This window comes from Oryzias latipes, chromosome 2 (assembly GCF_053564925.1).
Source record: "Oryzias latipes strain Hd-rR chromosome 2, Olatipes_Hd-rR_3.1".
Lineage (NCBI taxonomy): Eukaryota > Metazoa > Chordata > Actinopteri > Beloniformes > Adrianichthyidae > Oryzias > Oryzias latipes.
In genome coordinates, this window is record NC_136238.1 from 21227051 (window position 1) to 21245023 (window position 17973).

Below are 17973 nucleotides of genomic sequence, written 5' to 3' on the forward strand. Positions count from 1 at the left end.
CTGTCCCCTCTGCTTCTATCCTGGTCCACAGTCTGGTCACTTCCCGTTTAGATTACTGTAACTCCCTCCTCTTTGGTCTCCCCCAAAAAACCCTCAATAAGCTCCATCATCTCCAGAACCCCCTCCTTCAGTCATATCACCCCGGTTCTCCACCAGCTGCACTGGCTTCCCATAACCTCCAGAATCCAATTAACACTCCTCCTGTTCACCTTTAAGGCCCTCCATAACCTGGCCCCTCCTTATCTCTCCTCCTCGTCACCATGGGAAGCCGAGCCTTCAGCTGCTCTGCTCCCAAACTTTGGAATTCCCTCCCTCCTGATCTGCGTAACATAGACTCTCTTCCAACTTCCATATCACAACTCAAAATTCATTAGTTTATTTCTGCCTTCCCATCCTGATTCCCTTTCTAATTTTCTTTCATATTTATTGTCCTTTTAATGTCTATTGTTTAACCTTTGTTTCTACTGTGTTCTTGGGTTTCATGAAAGGCGCTTTAAATAAAATGGATTATTATTAGTAGTAAAATATATCAAAAAGCTACTTTAAATCAAACACAAAAACATCTATGACTATAGTTCATTGTATATTGTCAATCTGGCTGGAAAGACCAAGTTATGTCAGGAAATGTTTTCAGAAAACAGACTGTAGAAAAATGCTGTTAGTTTGTACCCTGTTTTCCAGACAAAATATTCAATAAGCCTCAAGAGTCAAAACTTATCCTTTAGGTTTTTAATTGCAAGCAAGGAGGAAAAACACAACAGTTGCATTTGATCTGAACAATGAAGGTGCATTTGAAAAACACAGTAATGCTGGTTTGGAACACATACAAGAGTTCAGCCTCTCCTCATAGTTGCATGAGGCCTTTGGTTCCCAGGAAGGTGAATTCAAAGCTGGAGTTTGTTTTCAAGCTGATGTGAGTGGGTGCAGACTTAATTGAATAAAAACAAAGCATATGGTGTTAACAATTATATCAACTAAAAAACTAAAATATTAGGTTGGTTTGTTCCCCTTCAGTTTCCAACACACAGAAATGAATGAATGAGACTCAGAGACAGTTACTTAGCTTCAGTGAAGATTTACTCCGCACAAAACAGCATAGATTTGTACGCAGGGTTACAGACAGAGGAACAGGATCACAAGGTCTGAACAAAAACATTTAGAAAAGGGCTTGGTATATATACCTGGCATTTACATATTCAGAAGATGGTCTGAGGATCTATGGTGTGAAAAACCCACCCACATGCTGTTGCAGGCTGGATACTTGAAGGTCATACAGCTTCAAGTGTCAGATCTCTCTGATGTTCCCACAGACATTTGCCAGAGCACAAACACCAGAACACACAAAAAGTAAAAAGGGATGATGAGGAGAAACTGTGAGGACAATGGCTTGGTTGTGCTGTCTTAGGATGCAATATAATTTTGAGATGATAATACATGCTCAGTGAATTAAGTTTAAACCATTAGTGTAATAAAATAATAGTAAAAAGGGAGTTTCTAACTATTCTATTTCTAATTATTCCTAACAATACGCATAAAAGAAAAGGTTAAAAACAATCAGCATTTTTAAAAACTGTGATTTGGTATGATAGGATTTAAACTTACAGATCTAAAGACATTTCTCAACACAACCCAGAGTGGAGATGGAAAAGTGTCCTATCCAGAGGAAATAAGCAGGTCTTCTGCTTTTTAACAAGTGTCAGATAGCCCTACCTTCCTTTAAACTAAAAAGAAGACAACATGAGCACCATGGTGCTTCCAGGAAATGAAGAAGCTCTTTCTACAGGTCTTACTTTATATTCTTACTTCCTGAGACGTAAAAATTTAGGTTACTATTAAATGTAAAATACAAACAACAAAAAAAAGTAAAAAAATGTTTTTCAAAATTCATTTTCTGTGTTAAATTACAGCCATTTTCTTAAAAAAAGCAAACCTTTTCACAAACATTTACTTCCAATTTAAACGCTTCTCCATCTTTCCACATGAGACTTCTGGTGTGAGTTTCCCTTAATTTTTTGGGAGGATAATTTTTACTAAATTATTTATCGCATTCTTTATCACATTTAGGCGTCTTTCTTGTGTGACTTTTCATGTGTGTTTGAAGGTTATGTTTAGAAACATAACATTTATCACATACTTCACAAGAAAAAGGCTTCTCTCCTGTATGAGTTCTCATGTGTGTTTTTAGATTAGATATTTGATTAAAGCTTCTATCACACTCTTTACAAGAAAAAGGCTTCTCTCCTGTATGAGTTCTCATGTGTGTATTGAGATTATATATTTCAGTAAAACTTTTATCGCATTCTTTACAGGAAAAAGGCTTACCTTCTGTGTGAGTTCTCATGTGTTTGTGGAGAAGATATATTTGGCTATAACTTGTGCCACATTCTCCACAAGAAAGAGGCTTCTGTCCTGTATGGACACTCATGTGTCTTTTGAGATTAGCCTTATGATTAAAACTTTTGTCACATTCTTTACAAGGAAAACGCTCACCTAGTGTATGAGTATGAGTTCTCATGTGTGTTTTTAGATTAGATATTTGATTAAAACTCCTATCACACTCTTTACAAGAAAATGGATTTTCTCCTGTGTGAATTCTCATGTGTGTATCGAGATTATATTTTTCAGTAAAACTTGCATCGCATTCTTTGCAGGAAAAAAGCTTTTCTCCTGTGTGAATTCTCATGTGTTTTTTAAGATGATACATTTGACTAAATCCTGTGCCACATTCTTCACAAGAAAAAGGCTTCTGTCCTGTATGGATACTCATGTGTCTTGTGAGACCAGCCATTTGATTAAAACTTTTGTCACATTCTTTACAAAAAAAAAGCTCCCCTGTATGAGTTCTCATGTGTGCTTTGAGACTAGTTAATTGCACAAAACGTTTATCGCATTCTTTACAAGAAAGAAGCTCACCTGTATGAGTTCTCATGTGTGCTTGAAGACTACATAATTGCAAGAAACATTTATCACATTCTTTACAAGAAAAAGGCTTCTGTCTTGTATGAGTTCTCATGTGAGTTCTGAACTGAGACTTATAATCAAAACTTTGAGCACATTTCTTACAGACATAAGGTACTTCATCAGACTCAGCTCTCATGTGGACAGAGACATCGTGAGCAATTCTCGTTCTTTTACCATACTCTACTGAGGAAAGTCTCTTCTCTTTTGGAGATTGTTTGCATTTCTTTACCAAAGTTACTTTCTTTACATTTTTTCTAACAACAGAGTCACACTGACTTTCTGACTTGTAAGAGCTATCCACACTTTGGACATGACTTCTGTCTCTTCTCTTCCTCTGATCTCTGTTCTGTGGGTCTGTCTCTTCATCTGTAGTTGATGTTGATTCTTCATGTTGGTTTCCTTCTTCATCCTGACTATCATTTACATTAAAGCTCTGCTGATTGTTTAGATCTGCTTCACTGTTATCATCTTCCTCATATGGAGGAATCCCAATAAAGGTATCAGTCTCCTGCTTCAGATCAAGCTGCTCCTCATAGTGACAAATGAAGAGTCCTTTTTGCTTTTCTTCAGTCTCAGGTTCTGGTTCTTCCTGCTCCTCTTTAATCTGTGTAGGTTCTGGTTCTTCCTGCTCCTCTTTAATCTGTGTAGGTTCTGGTTCTTCCTGCTCCTCTTTAATCTGTGTAGGTTCTGGTTCTTCCTGCTCCTCTTTAATCTGTGGAGATTTGGGATCCTCCTGCTCCAGATCCACCTCTTCAGTCATCCAATGCCGTGGGAGGACTGCAGGGAAACAAACACAAGAATGAGCAATTTAAAAGACAGTGAATTGTTAAGCATCAATCGATCGATCAATTTTCTTAACCTGCATTATCTCTTTTGGGGTCACGAGGTTGCCAAAGCCTAACCTGGCTTCTGTTGGACAAAGGCATGTACCGTATTTTCATGACCATAAAAGTCTTGTGTTGTTGCGTGACTTCAGTAAAGAGGACGTAGGAGAGGACAGTATGAGAACGCTAAGAAAGGAAGTGTGGACGTGAAAGAAGACACACCCCTGAATAGTACAAAAATGTATCAGAAATGCACAGTAGGTGCTTCACAAACATGATTTTTAGGTACACATGTGATGTGAACTCACAGATCATTCGAATTGCAGACTGTGCATTCAAAATCCCGTTCTCGTTTGTGAATCTCCCCGTGTGTGTGAGAGAATTTTCTTCGGTGAATATTGAGACTCATCTGACGGAGCGGGTCAACTAATGTCACCATTGGCTAGTGAATCTGTCAATCAAACTCATCGGCAAAGCAGGCGGGTTCGCTTTTAGCCAATCGAATGGCCCCTTACACTCTTCACTCTCAACTGACGAGGGAGGGAGCTGTTCAGCACAGCAGTTGGGAGGACGCGGGCGGCAAACATGGCGGAGAGGTCTTCCGAACGGGATCAGTCTCAGCCCGTAAGTAATGCACTTATTTGATTATTATTCCCTCGTTGTTGTTATTGAATACTAAGTTGAAGCGTTCTCCTTAGCCAAGTGACATGTGTGAATGCTTTATAAACATTTCAGCCGAGTCGTTTGCAGAGTACCCCCACCGCTAATTAGCTTAGCTTTGCTTTGCCTGTGCGGTCATATTTTTTTTAATGGTTTTAAAGCGGGGGAGGACTTATGGTTTTGTCAAGTTTTACCAGCTCTTCACACAACACGAGTAACTACAACCAACCAGGGGCCTCGAAACTAGCCGGCTTTCGACTCAAGTTGTGTCTGCCTTTGTGGGTGAACTTCAAGCCGGTTTCGGTTCAAGCTAGCGCCTGTAGCCAATGATCTGTAGGTTCTACCATGATTCAGATAGAACTAAGGGGAAAAGCATGCCGGATTTACAGCAGCACAGAAAGTTTAATAAAAAGTATTGATTTAGAGACGGGGATTTGTTTAAACACTGATGCTATGCTATGCTAACTAGTTAGCTGTTCCGTGTGCTGCCTTTATGTAAACGCGATCCGGGTTAAAGTTAGACACAGTCTTTTCACAACCCAGACTTTAAGACGGGGTGGATTGTGAAACAAAGTTAATTCATATGACATTCATGAAAACGGCATTTTTTAAATATAACAGACGTGAATCCACTGTTGAATGAAAGAAGCCTCATTAAGTTTCTAACGTTAGAACCCGTATTGTGCTGACCAGCCCTGTGAGATTGTGTCAGAGTGACAGCCACTAAATTCCCCGTATCTTTACTTTCAATGACGAAATGACAAGAATCCCAAACATTATGTTTTTAGGCTGTTTTGTAGTCGATAAGTAGTCTTAGAAAGGGTGGATGGGAGAAATATGCTGTCAACAGTGATTTGAGTAGAAGTTACTGTAAATATTACACACAGGCTTCCTGTGATCAGTGTCTTGTCTCTGATTGTTTATTTTTAACTCTGTTCTTTACTACAAGCTCAAGTTATCATAGCAAGAGTGTTTTAAAAAATTCCCCTTTCAAATATTTGAAAATGATGTAATTTAATCTCAGACAGCTAAATGATCTAATCCATGTTTGTTGTGTTTTTATTTATTCTCTAGGAATTACTGAAGCGTGACAGCGTGACAATCTTTTGTTCCTCCTGACATCAGGCCATACAACTCTCTGGCAGGGCATCTTACAAGTAATTTCTTTTAATTTTACCCACTGATTTTCCAATTATTTACCTTTTTTTAATCAATCTTTTTATTTTGTGATATTTCTATTTGTAATGCATGTGTGTTTATGTGTTTTTTTAAGATGGCCATTTTTAAAAAACTTCCTCAGGGATTATTAAATACCCTTCTATTCTATTCTATTTCATATTTTATCATCCTATTGTATTACTGTTTTACCTATCAATTGGGAATTTAGCATTTTTGCCCCTGTAAATATCTGTCAGTTGAAAGTATTTGTACTTGTATTCCATAGATCTTGTACCTGAAGATAGCAGACAACAACTGCGCAGACTTGGCCTTCTTCAGTGACGCTGTGAACGTTTATGGCTTTCCTCTGAGGTATTCATGTTATTCATAAAGAAATATTTCATTCACATATCAGGCAGTATAAGCACTTGGTTATTTGTACAAAAATAAAATAACTTTTTTAGACTCCTCTGAAAACAAAGGCAACTCTAAAACTCTTTCCCCTCATGGATAACATTTTACCCCCCCCCCCCCCCCCTTAACAGTCTCTCTCACCTCATTTTTTTCCACAGTGATACATGTAACCCACTCCTGCAATTTATCTAACCTAGAAATTCTACTTATTGGCATCATACATAAGAACATTACATTTTAAATTGATGTGTACCGTATTGGCGATGCATTTGTAATTATGTGTTTGAGACATGATTTTCATGTTATTGTCAGGGTGAGAGGAGATCACGGAGGAGAACATGTGGGCATAGCCGAGTAAATGCTCACAGTACGTAGAACTGACACAAACAGCTTCATTGCAGCAAAAGTGTACACACAATCAACGGTGAGTTGAACCTAGTTTTAGACGCTTTAATATATACATAAAAGTGAATGATGTATTAAAAATAAATCTGACAATATAATATTTCTTTTTGCTTTTTTCCAAATACAGGATTGAGCCCCTCTGGTGTGATGTCTTCATGACTGTTACTGGTTTATATTACAACATCCTGCACTCTCCTGAGGACCAAGACTTGCTCAATATCAGTAACATCACGTATTCTGCTGCCACTATATTTTCCTACCACGCATTCAGGCCAGTTTGGATGTGTTTAGTGACGCGTGGGACAGCCATCCAATCTGGACGGAGCAAAGCATGACACCAAATCAGCTGTGGCAGTTGGGCTTGACCCAGAACCCTGTTTCTGATCCCCGGGTAAGTGCTTTATTTCAGTGTTTTTCAACCTTTGTTCTCTTGTTCCACGGTCTGACACCGGAATCTGTGGAAAGTTACACCGCTAAAGACGAGCTTTAGCTGGTATTTTTGTTAGAACTGAGAGACTTTACCAGCAGAATTAAGAACAAGGAAGTGAAGACTTTAACCACTTCTGATTGTCAGACTGATGACATGTGATTAAGCCTTCAAGAATGATTGGCGGAGACAGTTAAAGGGGCGGGACTTTTCCTTACACAGTTATAGCTGCAGCTAAATCGCGGCACCGTCAACCTTATCAAAATGTATTTTATAGAATTAAATAAACACAAAGAAAAAGTCATTTTAAGATCTCTCATATTCTTTTTTTTTTTTTTTTTTTTTTTTTTTTTTTTTTAACTTGTCCTGTCCAACAGCTAGGCAAACAGATGAGAGCTGAGGGCCTCTTGTGTTGGACATATTTTATTCTAACAAGAGGGGTTATTCATCTTCAGACAAACCAAAGGTATGTCTGAATAAACCCCTTTTGTAATTGAGGCCAAACTTTATTAATTTCAATCATGTTTGAAAATCTTTGGTGTTGGACCGGACGGAAAAGGAAAGAGGGGAACAAGAGAGAGGGACGTTAGAGAGAGGGGGGGGTAGGAGGGTGATAATAGGAGGGGAAGGGGGGTAAGACCATGAAGCAGCATAGAGCAGGCAGGTTTACTGGTTGTTTATCGTTACGGTACGGTTCACATGTAGTACAAAAAGGGCGGGGCCTGTTCACACACACTCAAATATTATCAACACACCTGCTAGCCGCAGAAATGTCCACATGTCAACATGCACACAAAACAGTGTTCACGAACGCATACTTATGCCTTTAAACCAACTAGTGTGAAATCTTTCATTCATTCAATCATGCAAACTATTAGTGCAAAGGTGAGCTAACACCTGTGCTCAGGTGAGTGTTTATGTTCTTCTAAAATGGATGGTGGAATGTGAAAAGAAGGAGGAGGAGCGCCCAGCCACCCCCACACCCATACCCCCGCCGCAGCAGCAGCGGCAGCCGGAATTCCCCCAGCGCCACACGGGAACAGGCAGGGAACAACCGCCCCCCGGGCGACCAAGACCGCCACCCAGGCCAGGGCCAGCAGGACCGCCGCGAGGCCCCCAGAGCCAGAGAGCAGGGAGGCGCAGAGGGAAAGAGAGCGCCGCCCCAGCCCAGCCAGGAAAGCAGCCCCCCGCCGCGCCGGAAGAGCCCAACGCAGGGCCCCACCGGAGAGGGACGCCCACAGCCCCAGACGAGCACCCCACCACCACCCAGGAGTTCCGGGCATCCCCCCGCCCCGACCCCAGGTACGAGCCAGGACCCCCCAAGGGAGACCCGCTCCGCACTCCAGGCAGCCACCCACCCGGCCCACGGTTGGTCCAGGTAGGAGCAAGGCAGGGGCCCGCCGCCCCCGCCCAGGAGGGGGGAACCCCGGGGAAAAAAGGGCGGCCCATAAGGGATGTTATAAATATGGCCCGACCAGGCTCGGCCATGTTGGAAGTTTGGCGGGGCCCAGCGCCCAGGGGCAAGGACCAGGACCCACCCCCCAGGGACACGAACACCCCCGGCTCAGGTGTAATATGAACCCCCCCACCGTGCGGAGAGAGCACCGCCGGGCCCAGGGAGCCGGCACCCAAGGGACACGGCCGCCATCGCCAAGGGGCCCGCACCCCCCACCAGGGACGGGGTAGGGGACAGATGGACCCAGGTCCCACCTTCCTTGTAAAATGTGTGTGCGTGTATGGGTGTTTGAGAGGGTGTTTGTGTGCATGTGTGTGTGTTTATGTTTGAATGTATATATTGAAGGGGGAGGGGTGTGTGTACTAAGGGGGGTGCAGTTAAAATTGGCGAGTAGGGCACTAAGGGGACATCTCCTGATTACTCACAGTGATGTCCCCTCACCCTCCACACCAAGGGGCCCTAAATGTCTAAGGTGCGGTTAAAATTGGCGGGTAGGGTGCCAGGAGGACATCTGCTGCTTGCTGGCAGTGATGTCCAAGCACCCCCCCTACCAAGGACCCTACGTGTCTAAGGTGCAAATAAAACCGAAAGAGGGGGGGCCCACTCCATACGGCAACCATAGGAGGGGGGCCACTCCCAAGTAGCCCCCCCCCAAGGCGCATCGCAGGCTAAACCCCCCACCCCCTCACCCTAATATGAGGTTATATAAGGAAGGGGGTAAATTGGGGACAGCTGGTAGACTGTCCCCCGGTGGTCAAACAGCCGTCCCCCAGCAAAGGGGCCAGGGCCACCCAGCCCAGGGGCCCACCCCCGGAGGCGCCGACACCCCAGGCCCGGCACCACCCACCCCACACAGAGAGAGAGGAGCCAGAAAGCGTCGCCCCCCCCCGGAGCAAGCCCAGGCCCCCACCCCCAGACGCCGGCCCTAGAAGAGCTCTGGTCAGGCCTCGACGGGACCGAGGAGGCCAACCGGCCGAGGCAACCACTGATTGCCTCAGCGGAGACCCCGACCCGCTAGCCCCCCCGACCCGTACTAATAATGGGCCCCCCCTCCCCCCCAGAACGCCCCCCCACAGGACAGGGCCGACAAGCCCCCCACCCCACCCCACCCCAGACCCCGCAGCCGAAGCGGGTGACACCCAGAGCGACCGGGGGCCCCGAGAGGGTTGTCCCGTCCCGTCCCAGAGCCAGGGAAGGGCCGATCCCAGCCCCAGGTGCAGATGGGCAGCCCATCCGGCGCCGCTGGGCCCCCCCCACCCGAGCAGGGCCCCCCGCCAACCCCCCCCAGCACAGGCAAAGGGACCACCCCCCCAAGCCAAGCCAGACCACCACCCCACCCCCCCACCACGCACCCCCACACCCAAGCCCAGAGGACCACGCAGCGCCCCAGCCCGCCCCACCCAGGCACCGGACCCGACCCCCCGACCAACGGAGCCCCCCACCGCCCCCGCCAGGCACCGGAAGCCCCGACCCCCACCCCAAACCACGGCAGAAGGGCAAGGAGCAGCGACGACCAAGCCCTCCACCCCCTAAGTCATGGAGTCAACCACAGGAGACCAGAGAGAATGAATTCTTTCAAAGTTACTGGAGCTTTGGGCTGACATTTTTTCCAAGCTGATATGATCAAACAGCAGATTTCTGTGTTGACTTATGTTTATATTTTTCTTGTTTTTCCAATTTATTAAAATAGTTTTTTTGGCAATACAAAGAGTTATGAAAATGATAGATGCTAATCCTTCTTCTATATCGATGGCACTCATGTCACCAAGCACACAAAGTGACGGTGAGGCAGTGATTGAAACCTTAAACCAGACTGATAAATCGGCACATACCTGCTGCCAGAGAGCCCTGACAGGAGTGCAGAACCACAGTGCGTGCATGTAGCTGTCGGGTAGATTATTATCACAGTGCTCGCAAATGTCTGAGTTACTGAGACCCATCTTGAACATCCTCTGTCCAGTGTAGTAAATTCTGTGAAGAGTTTTGAGATGGATTAGCTGCAGATTTGGACTTTTTGTCAGTTTAAAGGTGTTTAGACAAAGTTCTGACCAGAAGCTTTCATCTGTGCTGATGCTCAAATCTGCATCCCATTTTTTTGTTGGAAGGGCAATATTGTTATCCAAATTACATAAAAGTTTGTATATTTTGGAGAGAGTTCTATTCATTGAAAAATTAATCAGAGTGGTAACTACATCTGGTAGCTTTAAATCGTCGTCTTTAATTTTATACTTTTTAGTAATACTTGATTTAAGTTGCTGATATTCCAAGAAGTTATTTATTCCATGTTTGTCTTGAAGTTCCTGGGGGGTTATGAATCTTCTATCAATAATTACGTGCTCTAGTTGTTTTATGCCCCCTGCTTGCCAAGCTGGGAAGTGAATCATTTTTTTGTTAATAAGGATGTCCGGGTTGTTCCAGATGGGTGTCATTTTGCACGGTTGAATTGATGATTTTGATATTTTGAGAAATTCCCACCAGGCTGTTAAGGTGGCATTTATATTAATGCTTTTGAAACAATCCTGTTTTTTAACTATATGGCTAATAAATGGTAGCTGTGACAGGTTGATCTTTCCACATAACACCTGTTCCAAGTCTAACCATGAGTTGGTTTCTGGATTATTTTTTAACCATTTTAAGATATATTGTAATCTATTTGCAAGAAAGTATTTGTGGAAATTAGGTAGTTCTAATCCTCCACAGCTTTTTGCAGATTTTAAAGTTTTTAGACTAATTCTTGCAGGTTTGTTGTTCCATAGAAAGCTTGATATGGATGAGTCTAATGTTTTGAACCATTTTAATGGCGGTTGTGTGGGAATCATTGAGAAGAGATAATTAACTTTGGGTAAGATTTTCATTTTAACCGTGGCTACCTTGCCCATAAGGGACAGAGGCAGGTTGGTCCAGCGTGTTAGATCGTCCTGTATGCTTTTCAGTAATGGGGTGTGGTTTAGCTGCACCAGTTCTGATAGTTTGGGGGAAAAGTAGATACCCAGATATTTGATATTTCCTGTTTTAACTGGAATTGTGAGTCTTTGTTCCATATTCCTGTTAAGTGGTAATAAAACAGACTTATTCCAATTAATGGAATAGTCTGATATGGAGGAGAATTCATTTATGATCATTGCTGTTTCATTTACAGAATGTAAATTCCTTAAAAACAGTAATATGTCATCCGCATAAAGACTAATTTTATGATGGCTGTGTTTGGTTTTTATTCCTATAATGCTCTCATTCTGTCTTATTGCTGCAGCTAAAGGCTCAATGAATATAGCAAAAAGAGAAGGAGAGAGTGGGCAGCCCTGTCTGGTTCCTCTTCCAAGAAAAAACCTGTTTGAAGTCTGTTTATTAGTTCTAACTGATGCATTGGGGTTGTGATATAATATTTTGATCCAATTGATGAATGCTTCTCCAAAACCAAACTTATGGAGGGCAGCAATAAGGAACTTCCAATTAACTCTGTCAAAGGCTTTTTCAGCATCCAGCGATAGTACCGTCATTTCCTGTTTTTTAATGGTGGCAAAGTCTATTATATTAACTAGTCTACGGACATTATCATCCGAGTGTCTGCCTTTGATGAATCCAGTCTGGTCGAAGTGAATTATGTGAGGAGTGATTTTTTCTATTCTCTGTGCTAGTGCTTTGCAGATAATTTTTACATCTGCATTGATTAAAGAAATGGGGCGATAGCTTGAAGGACTAGTGGGATCTTTGTCTGGTTTTAGAAGAAGAATTATGTTGGCTGAGTTCATGTTAGGTGGCATTGATTGGCTCTCATTAATAGATGTGACAGTTTTATAAAATGTTGGTGCCAGTTGTTCCCAGAATTCTTTATAAAACTCAGCAGGAAAGCCATCAGGCCCTGGTGCTTTACCATTGGGCATAAGTAACAGAGCTTCATGAAGTTCAGACGGCGAGAGCGGAGAATCTAAGTTTGTGATTTGATCCTCATTTAGCCTGGGTAGGTTTACATTATTAAGAAATGAGTCAATACTTTGCTCTGACGGATTGATCTGCGGTGTGTACAGGTTTTTATAAAAGTTTTCAAATTCGTTATTAATTTTGACCGGGTCATGGGTGACATTTCCTGTTTGGTCCATAATAGAGGTGATTGATGATTTTTCTCTGTTAATTTTAAGCTGATTAGCCAGAAATTTGCCAGATTTATTAGAGTTTTCAAATCTTTCAAGTCGTAGCCTTTGTATTTGAAATTGTGTTTGTTTATTAATGATGTCATTTAACTGCAGCTTTAAATTTTTCAGATCTCCCAGAATGTGTTCCTGTGCAGAAGCAGCATAAGCAGTCTCCAGGGTTTTGATTTTATTTTCTAATTCTAATAAATCTGCTTTCTCTTTGCGTTTTTTGTGCGTTGAATAAGAAATGATTTTCCCTCTCATGACTGCCTTTGCTGCTTCCCAAAGAACGCACGGTGGGATGTCTGGAGTATTGTTGAAGTCTAAGAAGGTTGCCCACTCTTTTTTAAAGAATTCAAGAAATTCCTGGTCCTTTAACAGAGACGTATTAAACCTCCAGGTTGTACCAGAGGGTGTGGATTTTTCCCTAGAAATGTTTACAGAGACTGGTGCATGATCACTGATAATAATTGGATGGATATTGGAGCTTTGAATATTTTTTAAAAGAGAGTTACTGATTAATAAATAGTCTAAACGGGAGTGTGAATAGTGAACTGGAGAAAAAAAGGTGAACCCTTTAGTGCTTGGGTGACATGAGCGCCACGCGTCGCAGAGACCCAGATCATTCATGTACTGCTTTAGAATACTTGCAGACCGCCATGTACGCTGGTTTGCTGCTGTGCTGAGTCTGTCAAGTTCAGGGTCCAAAACAAGGTTGAAGTCTCCTCCTATAATGATTGTGGAGTCAGAGTGAACTGAGAGTGAGGTGAAGAATCTGTGAAAGAAGGAAGAGTCGTCAACATTAGGACCATAAATACTCACTATACAATAGTCCTTATTCTGAATGGATATATTAATGATTACAAATCTGCCTTCTGGGTCAGTAACTGTATCCTTATGAGTAAAATTAAGATTTTTATTAATTAAAACAGCAACTCCTCTTTGTTTGGAGTTGTAACTGGCAGAGTATATAACTGGAAATTGTAAGCAGCACATAAGGTGATTCAAAGAATCTGATAAATGGGTCTCCTGCAGTAAAGCTATATCTGCTTTTAGACCATCCAGGTGATTTAACACTTTCAGTCTCTTTGGCTCAGAGCCAAGTCCACGCACATTCCAGCTAACGATGTTAAGACTGTTCATAACTGCTCTGACTGAAAAGGTGTAAAGCTAAGTAGTGCTTGTGTACCAGTCCGTGTGCGCGTGCCCGCATTTGAGAAGCGCTGTGCGCGTGAACGTTTTCTGGTTATGTGAGCTGCGTGTCGCGTGCGTCCTATGAGAGCCTGTGTGAGGTGATTGCAGTATGTCAGCGTGTGTGTGCGGGATCGCATGTGCACGCCCCTGTGTGCGCTTGTGTGTGCGCGCGCCCGTTCCGTGCATAAATAAATACTTACCGAGGATGAGTTGCTTCCAGGTGATTTACATATAATGAGGGGGGAGAGGGGGGGGGGAGAGTAAAGGAAAGAAAAAAAGAGATAGAAGGGAAGACGAAAACAACAACAAAACAACAATAGAAACATCAGTGGGACTGAGGTGACGAAGAAAAAAAAAAGACTGTTTTCCTGCGATCGAGGTGTGGATTATTGATGATCCGGTTTTCCATTCATTGAAGTAAGTTTAGCGGGTTTCTTCTGGGCAGCGCAGACCAGATGTTCTCAGCGCGGATCTGAAAGCCTTCAGCACAGCCAGGGGGTGATCTCCGGGTCCCGGAACAGCCGGCCGTCCACGTAAAGTTTGTCAACGGCCACAATCGCTCTCGAACCAGCAGCAAGATGCTTCCTCCTCAGCGGGAACAGGATCTTCCTTCTACGGAGGATTTCTGCCGGGAACTGGTCATTAACGCTGTAATGCGTGCCTCTCAGTTCCCGTCCGCGGCCCTTCACCAACTACTTCTGTTTGAAATGTTCGAATTTAGCCACAATAGGACGCGGGCGCTGGTGGTCGGACCTTCTTCCTCCGAGGCGGTGAACCCTGTGGAAGGAGATCTTCTGCACCTCCTCCTTGGGGAGCTTCAGGTGGACCTGTAAAAAGGATCTAACGGTGGCCTCGGGGTCTTCTCCTACCTCCTCTGGAACCCCCGCGACCACTAGATTGTCCCTCATGCTCCTCGACTGAAGATCCAGGAGGGTTTCCTTGATGGATCGGTTCTCCTCGGAGAGACGGGCGGTGTCACTGCTCAGGGTCTTCACGGTCTCTCTGAGGGCCTGGTTCTCCGCTGCGAGCTCCCGCACCTGCTGCTGGCTGAATTCCAGAGACTCCCGCAGACCTTGAAATTCTCTATGGAGGATCTCCAGCAGATTGAGGCGGCCATCAAAGCTGGAGAGCTTTTTGTCAATCGAATCCAGGATATCGCTCATTCCGCTGCCTGGAGACGACACAGCCCCGGGAGAGTCCTCAGGCCGTTCACGCTTGGCGGAGGGGGTGGTGGTGGCGGTTCTGGGCTTCACCATGTTGCAGGTATTAAAACACTCGTCGATGAAATTCTCCAGGTCCTCCAGGCTGACAGAAGCTTAATACTCTTAACAGGTTGTGTTAGTTAGCAGGAAATATTTTAATATGGCGGAAAAATGAAACAAGATCGAAAATGTTTGTTCAAATGCTTACGCGCCGCCAAGTCGACTCACCACACTCGTCTCGCTGGGTCTCGCGATACTACAGCATCACGCGATCCACAGCATCTCACCGATCCACCGATCTCTCATATTCTTAACTACTCAGTGTTTTATCAGGGCCTGTTTGGATGAACAAAGAGCTGATTTCCTGGAGATGGGAAATGGTTTTAGATCAGTGAAGTAGGGCAATTCCCCACGGCACACTTGACCATCTCCCACGGCACACTAGTGTGCCGCGGCACACTGGTTGAAAAACACTGATCTAGACCCACTAGACCAGGGGTCTCAAAATCAATTTACCTGGGGGCCACTGAAGGCGGGGTCTAGCTGAGGGAGGGCCGCAACTTCAACGCACACATGCAACTTGTGAGTGTCTGAGAGCCAAAACATTTATATGGAACATATACTATGTGTTTTTTTTTTTAACTTTATTTTTTTGAGATAATTTTCTTAACACAGAATACAGTTTTTCGTGTCAGAACAAAAGCAATGGGAACAGAAGGAGAGGGAGGAGAAAGAGAGAAAAAAAAAAAAAAAGGTGGGGGGGACAAAAACAGACGTTAGTAGCGGGGCGCAACTAAGACATTGTTTCAAGACCGGACCGAGGGAGCTGTATATTGTGTCGATTTCTTCCATCGATCTTCGAGTTTATGTGCATCTAGCCTTAAGTAATACGTAATCTTCTCCATGGAGAAAATTTCCTCCATAATGTCTCTCCATTGCTGCAGTGTCGGCACTTCACTTCTCAGCCATTTTCTTGTTATTGCCTTTTTACAGGCTAATATCATCACCTTGAAGAGGTATTTGTCTTCTGGACGAATAACGTCCATCGATAGGCCAAAGTACAATGTCTTAGGGTCCATAACTATCTCACATCCTAGGATACCCCGAAAGGTTTTAACCATAATTTTCCAGAAAGGAGAAATAATTCCACATGACCAAAAGATGTGTGAATGGTTAACGTTGAAGTCCCCACATAGCCTCCAACATTGTTGTGAGGTTCCCAGTTGTTTACTCTTTATGTGAGGACTAATAAAAAACCTTGTCAAGTTTTTCCCTCCAAATTCTCTCCATTTTCTAGAACATGTGGAGCTATGCTGTAGTCCACAGATTGAATGCCATTCATCTTCTGACAGTAAAATTTGTAATTCTGATTCCCACTTTTGTTTTATATGCAGAGAGTTATATCCATTACAGTTTAACAAGTTTGGAAATGACCCTTAAATGTAACTTCTTATAAGACCCCGTCAGTATTTCTATTAACTTGCTTCCGTCTTGACTAAGATATTTTTTAATCTCCGTATTGTAGAAGTGCCTTAATTGAAAATACCTAAATAGGTCAGCCGTATCCAGCTGAAACTCCTCTTTGAGCATTTCAAAGGACTTGAACAGTTTTCCGTCTGTTAACATGCACACTGCCGTCATTCCTCTGTCACTCCATTTCTTAAAAATATTGTCCATCTGTCCCGTTCTGTATTTTTGAGATTGTGAGGGCCAGATAAGTAGTTTGTAATCTCCACCTATGTCGTATTTATTGACCATGCTCCACCAGATCTTTAATGTCGTTTCAATGATAGGGTTTTGTTCTGTGATTTCTATTTGTATTTTCTCACCCAGTCTTGCTTGTGGTGGACATTTACTATAGGTCAACTCGATTTGTTTCCATTTGGAGTAATATTCTGTTGTACACCAGCATACTATGTATCTTAACTGGGCTGCTAAGTAGTATTCTCGAAAGCTAGGGAGGCCTAATCCTCCTCTTTCTTTTTCTAGTTGGAGTATTTTCAGTTTCACTCTTGGTTTTTTCCCTTCCCAAATAAATCTACTCACTTGTTTGTCCCATTTTACGAACTGAACCTCTGGGATCTGCACTGGCAATGATGAGAAAAGATACAACAATCTAGGTAGCACATTCATTTTTACAACCTCTATTTTGGAGCTAAGGTCCATTAACAGACAGGCCATTTTGTTAGGTCTTTTTGTATTGCATTATTCATCCTACTATAATTAATCTCATAAAGTTTATCAAGTTTTACTGTCAGAAAACACACACTGGTTGAAAAACACTGCTTTATTTAATCTCACTGTACTGGACAACTGATTTGTGTGCAGTTCGACTAAAGTGGAAAGTATCAAGAACAGTATGATGAAATCACAATGACTACAAGGAATTTTCATCAAAAATGAATGAAAAGTATTATTGTTGTGTGGTGCAAACAATTTCCCTAAATTGTTTGTCTGTAGGAAGAATAGCACATCTGCAAGTTCAAAATGCATCACAATGCATGGCATTATGAGCCATCATATGTACTAATGTCACTACTTTGTTAAGGATCACTTATTTGCAAATTATAATCAGTTACGGAGATATGAGGTCTGCCTGCCAGCAACAATATAAGTTATTATTAGTGGGTGTCTGTTCCTACATAATCTAAAACACACAAAAAAAACAGTGCTGTTCATAAACAGTTTTTTTTTTTTTTTGTCAGGGTATGCTGGTTCCAGAGATTGAATGGGAGGAGAGTGGATCCATGACTGAACCTCATCCTGGGATCAATGTCCCGGTATGGGACAGTCCCCTTTTGGGTCCACAAATGTTGGAACTGCAAGACGACATCAACCCATTGTTTAATTCAGACCGTTTGGGAGTGGAATTACATCTTTACTGTCCCGTTTGTTTAGAACTTAATTTAGGCGACATAATTACATACAGAAGAAGAGAGACTGAGCGGGGCAAGACAGAGTTCAAATCAATACTGCTGTATTGTTCAAGGGACTTCATTGTATGTAAGGAAGTTATGAAAATTAGTTCCAGTTTAAATAAAATTCAAATCAGTAGAGATCCCACATTTGCTTAAATTTTGATGTTTTAATCTGTCCATGTTTTCACTGAATTTTACTCTGCAATAAAGGGTGAATGTTTGCA

General features: G+C 43.0%; 1 protein-coding gene and 1 long non-coding RNA gene across 4 annotated transcripts; one reads left to right on the forward strand and one right to left on the reverse strand.

Annotated features, from left to right (window-relative positions):
• Positions 1–1059: 1059 nt before the first annotated feature.
• LOC111948637 (uncharacterized) lies at positions 1060–3721 on the reverse strand. Its single transcript, XM_023962506.2, has one exon. The coding sequence runs from the start codon at positions 3719–3721 to the stop codon at positions 2036–2038; it is 1686 nt and encodes a 561-aa protein (XP_023818274.1). The 3' UTR covers positions 1060–2035.
• A 462-nt stretch (positions 3722–4183) lies between these two features.
• Positions 4184–17973, forward strand: LOC144988137 (uncharacterized). 3 transcript variants are annotated; one of them, XR_013651950.1, is made up of 6 exons: positions 4184–4409; positions 5520–5602; positions 5890–5975; positions 6330–6441; positions 6550–6813; positions 17537–17973. It is a non-coding gene; the product is annotated as an uncharacterized LOC144988137 (long non-coding RNA). The 3 variants fall into 3 exon arrangements; XR_013651951.1 differs by lacking the exon at positions 4184–4409 and adding an exon at positions 4459–4723; XR_013651955.1 differs by lacking the exon at positions 5520–5602.